This window comes from Octodon degus, unplaced genomic scaffold, assembly GCF_000260255.1.
Source record: "Octodon degus isolate 3935 unplaced genomic scaffold, OctDeg1.0 scaffold00031, whole genome shotgun sequence".
Lineage (NCBI taxonomy): Eukaryota > Metazoa > Chordata > Mammalia > Rodentia > Octodontidae > Octodon > Octodon degus.
The window spans coordinates 14316698-14327244 of NW_004524607.1; the positions used below are offsets into that span (position 1 = coordinate 14316698).

General features: G+C 42.1%; 1 protein-coding gene across 2 annotated transcripts in view; it reads right to left on the reverse strand.

The window, feature by feature from the left end:
- Positions 1 to 10547, reverse strand: part of Sdk1 (sidekick cell adhesion molecule 1) — a 986062-nt gene that overhangs the window by 207099 nt on the left and 768416 nt on the right. For both annotated transcript variants that reach the window (XM_023713416.1, XM_023713415.1), the window contains exon 14: positions 4254 to 4390. In XM_023713416.1, coding sequence (XP_023569184.1) covers positions 4254 to 4390 — 137 coding nt within the window. The remainder of the gene's footprint in view (positions 1 to 4253; positions 4391 to 10547) is intronic.

The following is a 10547-nucleotide window of genomic DNA, read 5'->3' on the forward strand; positions in this document are numbered from 1 at the left end:
TCTCATTTGTCATCTCAGTGTGCCCCAGAGGCAGGGCCAGCATGGCAGGCTGGGGATTGAACCCCAGTCCCTGAATCTGCCTAAGCAGGTACTTTAATCCACTGAGCTATTTGGCTGGCTCTAAGAAATATATATATATATATATATATATCTTTTATATATATATATCTTTTGTATATATATGTATATGTATATATATATATATGTATATATATCACAACTACAAATGCTCATATCTACCAAAAGCCAACCAACCAAACAAATAAATAAAAAATAACAGGAAAACTAAATAAGATGAAGTATTCTGAATTCTTAATGTTATGATGCTTGTTACTTACAGGTTCTTACAAAAAGACATGTGGCAGCTGGCACTGAGATCTAAAAAATGATTTTAGTTTTTCTTACTAACTGATAAAATACCATTGTTCTATGATCTGAAGAGAAACCAGAGTATAAAAAAATACCATTATTCTAGGCCAGTAGTGAGATGCCTTAGTCCAGTCCATGGAAATCTGCCAAAGGCTCAGTTTAAGAACTAAGATGGCTTCTCCAAATATCAGGGTTACCATGGATACCTGTAGCAACCACTGGATTAAATGAGTATTTGAATATTACTATTTGCATTTCTATGTGTGATATACATGTATTCACGCTCAAGGATAAATGTATCAAAAGGAAAATCATTGTTCTTATACAAATATAAAATGAACATATGTCGGCAATTTTAGTTAGCTCAGTCATTTGTGAGGGACCAGTAAGATGTTACAGTTTTATCAAAGGAGATTTCAAAAAACACATATGTTGGTGGTGCTAAAATGAATTTACAAATAGTTGCACACCGCTGAACATCCAATTACATTTTTATATTCTATAGGGTAAAATTTATCTGCATCTATTTGCATTTCCATGGACAAGAATCATTTGTATTACTATTAAGTTTTCTACAATTTACAGAGTTGTAAGATGGCCTAAAGGTAATGAAAACTACAGAGCCTAAGAATTCAGATAATCTGATGGATACTAGATGATATAACCAATAATCTGTTTTGGGTTGTGTCTTGATTACTTTTATCACTATTGAGGCAAAATACTTGACACTCACAAGTTACAAGAGGAAAGGTTTATTTCAGCTCACAGTGTGTGGAGGTTTCTGTCCATAGCTGGTTGCCTCCAAGGCAGGATAGCCTCACAGAGGGGCACTGCAGCAGGGAAAGAGCTCATGGCAGGACAAGCAAGAGGCAGCAAGCAGAAGCAGCAGCAGTGAGCCTGCTTCTCCCTTTTATCCTCTCCATGCTACCAGTCTTTGGGTGGTGCCAACCACTTCCAAGGTAGGCCTGGCCTTATCCATCTCCTTAACCCCAGCATTAATCCAGGTATCACAAGTATCACATCCTACTGTGAATGGTAGAATTTCAAAGGATGAAATACCCAACCATCTTTGAAATTCTCCATCTATGAGTGCATGAACCAGCCATATCAGGTTCATTTCAAAATCTTTCACAATTTTTTAATAGTGTTTTCCCCTTGTGATCATCATAAAATCAAAGACAGATCATACTTGACCATAAATAACAAACACTTTAGAAAGTGGGACAAATGCTGTCATAACTCAACAGGATTTTCATACTGCTTCTAGGGTCCTGGCTATCAAACCTACAATATCTCAATGAATTCCCCAGGATTTCCTCACCTGCCACTTGGCCTGACCCTCTGCACTTCTCAGCCCACCCGGTAAGTACCTTGAATGGAGTGCTAGGGTACTGCAGTCCCTCTCTGTGCCTGCAGTTCACTAAGGCATCTGGGACAAAAGAACCATCCAACTTCAGAGGGCAAACCACGGGTCACTTACACAGACAGGGTCAAACACCTGCACAAGGGTTTCTACTCTAGGCAAGAGCATGGACAAATGCTCAAATGAAGCTCCAGAATTCTGATCTACAAAGTTCCAAAAAGGCCCTTATTTCTGTGGTGCTGGGAATGTTCTGAGGGCAGGTGTTACGACGCACCTGCCTCAGCCATTAAACAATGGTCCTTTGGTCCTTTCAGGATCCATGTTTTCCAAGAGAACAGCATCCCCTTCTGCCAGCAGTAGGGGCTGGCCACAGAGGCTCCCTAAATAGCTGGGTGGATGGACTGCTGGATGAGGTTATTTAGCACCGTCCACTTGCACAGAGCTGAGTGTAGGCCAAATGCAATTTCCATTTTAGTAGACTTGCCGCTAAGCTGTTCTTGCTGGCTATAATTAGCCAGCATGCTCAGCTGCTTCTTAAGGGCACTCATTCCTAATCAAAATAAAAATTTGATCATTGGTTCAGATGATGGATCAGGTCTTCTATTTGCCATGACAGGAAGGCACACAACACACCAATTGGCACAAGCATGTACTGTTTTGGCCAAGGCCACAGTCTTATACTATTGTCATCAGGGACAGCGAGGATAAAACCAACTCTTCCATACTGATCTCTGTGTAATGCCTCATGCATTAGAGAATCTGAAGGAAAAACAGCTGGGATCTCACTCAGCTCCAAGATGGGTCCTGTCAGAAGAGTCAGAGGCCCCTGAGAACCACTGATGACCTTGTTCCTTTATCAGTGAAATGAAGCAAACTGAACACCTACAGGATTGTCCAACGTATGGCAAGCACCAGTAAAAGAGTAGTGACACTTGGGCTGGGGGTTCAGCTCAGGGATAGAGTACTTTCACAGCTTTTGCAAGGGCCTGAGGTCTGTCTCCTATACCACAAATACAAAAAACTAGTGACATTGACCCTGATGGATCTATCTCCTTGCCTTTCACAGTTGAGGCTGATCTCCTAATCTCTGAAGAACAACATCCAACAAAATGCCTGACATTGATCAAGTGACCAATCAACACTTACTGATGGACAGATAGGTTAATGGATGAATGGGAAGGTAGATAAATAAGTAAGTGGGTTAATGATTACACATTAAAAACTTCCTCTGACTTAGGCAAAACAGTTGAGAAAATGGGTTGGATGATATTTTGAAGTAATACCTTATTTTATATAAACATGGTGAAGGTAGAACATTCTCTTTTGAAAGATGGTCTAGGACTGTAATTTAGAGTTTGTCAGGGGCCTGTAGCAGACAGATTCTTGTTAGTTCATTTGTTGAGTACCTACTAAGGGCTATAGATCAGGGACATAAAGGCAAGTGGAGCACAGTTCTCAGTCTCAGTGAGACAGATGCCCAATGGGGCTGTCTTTCCAGTGGATATCTGTCAGAATTCTGCACCTGTGATGTTCACAGTCCACACAACCATGATGTTCTCAGCAAAAATTCACCTTCTCAAAGGTTATTTTAGTGAAGAATACCATCTCATCCTTCCTAGTAAGAGGTAATGGTCTGGCGAATGAAGGGAGCAGATTTTGGCTATTCTAGAACACAAAGGTCCAGGACTCTCACTGCAGCCAGGAGCTGGGTGGGGCACAGGGGGAAAAGGTCCCAGACTCTGGTTTGAGTAATAAAGAAGTGAAGGATTCTGGTTACAGGATGGAATGGCTGCAGTGGAGTGAGGAGAACAGTCGGAGTTAAAAGCCTGAGATAGTTTTAAGCCCTAAGCTTGTGATGTCTTTGTGATCACTGGGTAAGAGTGTCCTGTCACAGGACTACTAGGCCAGGGGTCTGAGTCAAATAGAAGCACATATGTCACCAAGGAAAAGGTGGCCATCCTGTCACAAGGACATGGGGTTTCTTAGAAGGACATGCTTGGAGAGAAGGAGCCAACAGCAAGCAATGGAACATGCCATAGACTGGTAGAGGGCAGAGGCAGGGGTGGCCAGCAGGCAGGAAAAAAGCTAAACTGCTGGGTAATACAGGAATTGAGATGTTTCAAAAAAAGAACTGATCAGATGTTGAGGCAGGAAGGATGAACAATTCTGATCAATACTTGGCACCATGTCTACAGCAGAGAAAAATCCCAAAGAAGTATACCACACCATTGTTGGTGCACACTGTTATGCCAGCCCTGATAAGAGGCACCCTTGCCCCTGGTGAGAGGCACCATTGACCTTTCCCAAGAGCACTCTGTCATACCCATACTCAGACACTAACAGGAGCCCCCTAACAATGCTTCCTGTCCTCCTCCCAGCAAATATCATCTTTCCTTTTCCTAAAGCATTTTGACATTTCTCTGGTGGTAGTAGGTCTGGACCAGCAGTAAAGTTTAAGACATCGAAACTCAAGTGAAAATCTCATGAGTGTTGAAAGCAACAATTTTGTTTGGCTACTCACTGTTTTCAGACAGCTCCACAATGTAGTGAAGAACAGGGCTGTTTCCATCAAAGGGCCGGACCCAGGAAAGCACCACGGCATGGCTGCGAGAGGGGCTCAGGCTGGCCAGGAGGTTTTGAGGTGGGTGGGGCAGTTCACTGTTATAAAGGAAAGGGACGAGAGGAAGCATACATCAGATGAATGGCTAGCTGGGCACTTGGGCCAGGGAGTCCTGGTGTGAGGCCTAGGAATGGCAGACTCGAAATACACCCAAACCCAAACACCACTCATGCCTCCTCTCCCTAAAAAGGAATAAAGCCCAACTCTAGTTGCTCTTGGAGCCAGTGTTTTCTAAACAATTCGACTGAATCCCTGTGGCACCAAAACAACTAATGACATTGTAGCTTAAATAGGGTAGCATGTGTGCACATTTTTACATAGTATATTATTTAATAGAGAAAAGCTGGTCAACAATGTTTTTAAACAACCAGAAGCTGGTAATGGAAATACAGCAAAGCACATATAAATAGGAAAAGCCCTGGCAAATATGATCCAGTGTGAAAGTTTTCCCAATAGCCATTTGGAGTTGCTAGCAAAAATGCCCATATGTATTGCTAAATAAACAGTCGCCTCATTTATTGACAGCATGAGGTTATATTGTCATTCTGTCTTCTGTTGGATAATGGGGGTTTGGGGGAGGTACTTAAAAGGAAATGTGGTAAAAACACTAACAAAATCCCATAGAAATGGTAAATAACACTTCAGGAGGACTATAAAATGGAAATGCAATTAAAGCTAATAAATTCAAAAGAGAAATTCCTAATAAAAAAGTTGTTACTGGGATTTACTGGTGACAGCTGCAAACCCTACAGTGCAGTGCGTCCCAGTCCTGGTCCGATAGCCTTGAAGTCATGAGCTGCCCAAATCCAGTACGTAACCATCCATCTCACAGGCCTGAAAGCAGCACCCGCCCTGTGGTAGATTCTAGGTGACTTTCCTTTCTAGAAGTGTTCTCAGGCAATACGAGGGTAGGAGGTACTGTTTTATTCACTAACTAGTTTGGGTCTTTCTCAGCCATTGTTTGCTGCTGAGCCACATAGGTCAGGAAAAAAAGGCTATAATTAAACTTGATAATTTTAATTTAAAAAATGTTCCCATTATACTTAGAAATTTATTAAGCTGTTATGTGTTTCTAGCTACCTATGAAACACAACTCTCTCTACCCCGTGCATACCATTTATAAACTAACCAATATTTCTCATATAGATGGCAACTGCATTGTACATTAGCACAGTAAACCATAAACCTGAGCCTGGAATGTTATCTTGTTTTCCCCCTTAACTGTGAATTAAGTTTTAAATCAGAACGGGCCTATTATTTGTGCTTGAGCTTTCCAATAACTAAACTGCATTCGGTTTCCATTAAAAACCAATATAGAGGAAACACCAGGATAAAAATCTCTACCCTAACTCTCCCAAGCCCCATTTCCTTATTTTGTCAGTCTGAACTGGTTTTATCTGAAACCAAATGAGGGTATGAAATAGCTATACCTGAAAACAAACCAAGGATAAGCATAGATAAATATATAGTGAATGCTTAAGTTTTTAAACATGTATTACAGTAAAAGATATATTGCCATTAAACCCCTTTGCTTAAGATTCTCCCCTTTGCTTCAAGCACCCTTCTCCCATCATTCTGGCCATTTTCTGAAGCAGTTCTGGAAGTCCATTCATGACTGTCTTAATGAGATATGATAAAACAAATACGGTGAATGCTGCTCTGCTATCAAGTAACGTCCAATGGGAAGGCAGGCTCACAAAACCTTTAGAATGTATCCTCATCCACCTCATTTTCTGGATCTGGCACTGCAACTTCCAGCTCTTTCTCATTGTTAAAATGACAATGAAAGGAAAACATTTTGAATCAATCCAGGATGCTGAAATAGCAAAATTAAAGCACAACTAAAGACACTCATGAAAGACGTACAGAACTGTTCCAGAAAGTAGCAAGATCATGGAATAAGTGTGTCTAAAGCAAAAAGTATTTTGAGGGGATTCATTGCAACATGTTTTTCACTTAATAACTTGAAGAAAATCTAAATATTCACTACATTTAAAAAAAATATTACCTTGGATATACAAATAAAACTAGGACAATAAAGAAATTATCTGGTCCAGGATGGAATTCTAAGCTTTGAAATATCATGAGGAACGGCCACATCTGGGTGTGTGCTTATGAAGTGACCCCTAGATGGTCAGGCTGGAAAGGCAGCCTTGTGAATAGAGGACTGGGGTTTTAAGGAGGGTTGTTTGCCCCAGCTCCTGACTTCTGGAGACTAGAGATTGAGTTCAATCATTTGCCAATGTTTTGGTCCATGTGGAGAGCCCATGAAAAGCCCTGGACACTGGAGCTAATTTAAGCTTCTCTGGCTGTGGAATGTGGAGAGGTCAGATGAGGACATAGGGCCTTCCCAGACCTTGCCTAATTCATCTCTTCCTTTGCCTGGTTCTGACTTTTCTCCTTTAAGAACATGATCTCTTTATAGGACTTTCCTGAGGCCTGGGTGGTGAACTGAACTTCAGGGTACAGTGGGAAGACTCAGTCACCTGGGCAGAAGAGTAGGTGGTCACTTCCCCCCCACGGCCCAAAAAAAAAAAAGACAGAATGAGACCGTGGGGAGCTCACAAGTGGCCTTTTATGGGAGACAATTGTAATTACACAGGTCAGGGGGATTAATGAGGGCTGATAGTGGGGCATGAACCATCTTCCCTCTAAAACAAATGCTTTTATTGTCCATCCTTCTTTCTAGTTGAAGATGCCCATAGCAACAACTGTCTTCCAATGACCAGCTTTTCTCCCAGGGACAGACAGCTTGGGGAACTGTGGTCCATGTACACTCACTCACTCGGGGACCACGAAATGAGTATTTCCATTAGCTGGTACCAGCACCAGCCCACAAAGTCCCTGGATTGTGCCCATAGGTGTCACTCTCTCTTCCAATGTGACTACTGTGGTCAGGGTGTGTCCTGACTTCTGCCTCCCAGCAGAGTAGCAGTGATCCCTAAGAAGGATTCTGAGCTTGCTAAGAGGAGGCACACAGAGCAGTAAGGATGGGAGCTGAGGGCCTGAGATTAGGGATTTTAAACATATTTCTACAAAGAATTTTAAAAAAGAACTAAGAACTTAAAAAAAATGGTATTGAGAAATTTAGTGCAGGCAGAGTCTCTATAGCTGAGTGGTGTGTGGGGACGCTGCCATCCTTGCGACTTTGGGGAGCTCTCAACCGTCAACCATTGCTGCCATTTAAAGCTCAAAACCCACCCACAGTGATGCCCATGTTGGCTGTGAGTTTTACACACTTCTTGGGATTCAGAACTAGAATGGGGTTTGTTTTTCCTAGGACAGGCCCCTGTCCTATGTGAACATCTCCCAACATATTTCTTGTGCCCAACATTGCTTGCTTAGCTACGCAAAATACCTTTTCTTCCCTGATGGTGGTACTAGGAATTGAATCTGGGGCCTTTGCACTGAGTTACATCTCTTGCCCCTTTAATTTTTTTTCTATTTTGAGACAGAGTTGCCCACCCTCAGCTTCAATTTGAAATCCTCTTGCCTCAGCCTCACAGCATGCTGGGATTATAGTTATGTATCACCATGACTGACTGCAAGGAACTTTTTAATAGATACTCAAAGTATAAACCTGTCCTTTAAATAAATTCTGGTTATCTTGGATATTGGGGTTTGTGAGACCCTTGGCTAACCTGTCCATAACAGATAAATGGGACTCTAATATATTCCAAATCTATTTCAGAAAATCTTATCTAATAGGAGAGGATTACATCCAGGCAGTTCGCTGCCAACTTTGAAAGGAGATAAACGATCTGCCATGACTCACAGACAGTGATACTCAGATGGGTGACAAATGGAGGAGATCTTGAACAATAGAAATGAAGCAGTGCTGAGTCACTGTGCAATGTAAAGGGAACAGGGGAATCACCATCAGGCAAATTACACCAGGATAATATCAGAGATTAACAACAACAGCAACAAAAGCGCGGACTGTGTGGGAAGGAGATCGGTCAAGGTGTTTGTGAGGAAAACGGTTTAGAGGAGAGAGAGAGAGAGAGCAATTGGTGAAATTGCAGCTGTGGGGAAATTGCTCAGGCAGAGGAGGGTCGGGGCGGCATTTTTCTTATAAAAAGCACCGCACAGCTGATGCCAGAACCATGACTCGGTCAAAGCCATCTTCTCAACTTTGTTGTGAGGAGGAAGATGATGGGGCTTGATAACTCTGAGTTCTGTATTAAATTGTTCACTCCTTATTATAGCTTTGTCAGAAGTAGTTTTATTGAAAGAAACTGCTTCCACTGCCTCTGGGTCCAAGTCTTCAAGTTGGCTCAGTAAATTAGGTTTTCTCTGTACTTCAGGCTCCTAAGAATGTGACTCTGAATGCAGGAGGAGAGAGGCAATGCTAATTAAGTCTATAAATGATTGAACAATTAATCAACCCATAAAGCCCTAGGAGCTTGGTCCCTCTGGTATGCATAATAGGGCAAGATGCTTTGGGGGATACGGGAGTGATCCTAGGAACCAGCTCCTGCCCTTATGGCACCAGCAGACTAGGAGGAAAGACACAGCTGAAACAAGAGTTGACAACATTTAACAGTGACCTGTTAATTTACAGTGCTCATGAGGGAACCATCTGGAATTGAGAAACTCCTCTCTCAGAGATGGGATTAAGGCAGAGCCTATGTAAGCCACTGGTCTTCGGTGTGTATAGCGTGATGCCCTAGTCTAGTGAGTGGAGTGAGGCCTACTTAGACACTTACTGAGCACATCCTATGTGCCTTGCACTGTTCCAGGCCTGGGAGGCTCAGCAGCAGCAGCAGCAGCAGCAGCAGCAGCAGCAGCAGCAGCAGCAGCAGCAGCAGCCCCCTCTTGTGAATCTGATGGTCATGAGGATGTGATCAAAACTGAACTGGGTAACAGGAAGGAAAGTCCCTGTCAAGGCCCACATGTAGAGGGCCCTCTTTCCTAAGACGGAGTAGAAGCAGCAAGAACAGATATTTTCCATGGTACCTCTTCAGCTGGACTCCAACAGGCCCATGCAACCCTCATGGCATGTTCTGAGGGCAGTAGCAGCATGCCCTGTTTGCAAGTTGAGCAAACTGAGGCAAGGGAAAGAGATCACCTGCCAGTGTTCCTCGCTGTCACTGGTGTGAGGCATCGCTCCTATAATTGGCTGAAGCAGAGATGAGGCTTGGTGTTCAAGTGCTGAGTGTTGGAGAAACAAGCACGGCCATGCAGCAAAGCACTGTCTATTTTTGAGAAGCTCACTTCCAACGCTTGTAATTTCTATATTTAACAAAGGAGCTTTTAGCTGAAGTGGAAAGGAAAGGGGGAAAACAGGCTTTTAGGCCTTTGAAAGACATTGCTTGGCTGTAAGTACCTCTCAGACCCTTCTGCAGTATGAGAGATTTTTTTCATATATATATATATATATTTTTTTTTTTTTGCCAGGAGTAAATCAAGATGTTACAGAGCTCATTTTGGAAGTCTATAAGAAGCACCAAAAGCCTCCCAATCATGTTATTATTATCATTATTACTGTCGTTAATGATGTTGTAGAGTTTCAGACCTGCTTGGATCTAGAGATGAACAACTCTCCTGATTTGTTCTGACATGGAAGAGTGTGGTGTTTATGACACCAGCAACTCATCAGACCAACAGCCTTCCAATCAGCTCTGTAACCAGTGGCATCTAAATTGGTTTAAATCACAAATCTGCAAATATTTCTATATTTAGAGATGAGGTGTTTTACCACTGCAGAAAGCCTATTATTTTACATATACAGCAACATTTGCTGAAAAATGTATTTTACTTAGAGGAAATCAAATAAGCAAATAGTAGGGAAGATATGTAAATCAGTAGAACATAAAAACTGCAGAATAAAAAGAATGTGCTATACTGGAAGTATGCAATTTGGCTTCTGCTGACAGACTCTTTATGAACTGGTAATACTTATTTATTTGATACCAACAATGAATGATCTAAGAGTTCTCAAAGGTAGTTTAAAAGATGTGACTAGCTTGGAAGATAACACAAATTTACTGGTGGTGTCCTCCAATATCATTAAAATAAAGAAGAAAAGAAATCCCTGACCTGAGACACAAAAAGAACAAGGAAGAAATGGCAGAGATGTCCAGGGGCTTTGACAGATGGACAGGAGCTCATGTGCTTACTTATGAGGAACTAACAGCCAAGAGCACCAAAGGTAAGAAGGGAACAAGGATACTGGTCATAGAATATGAATAT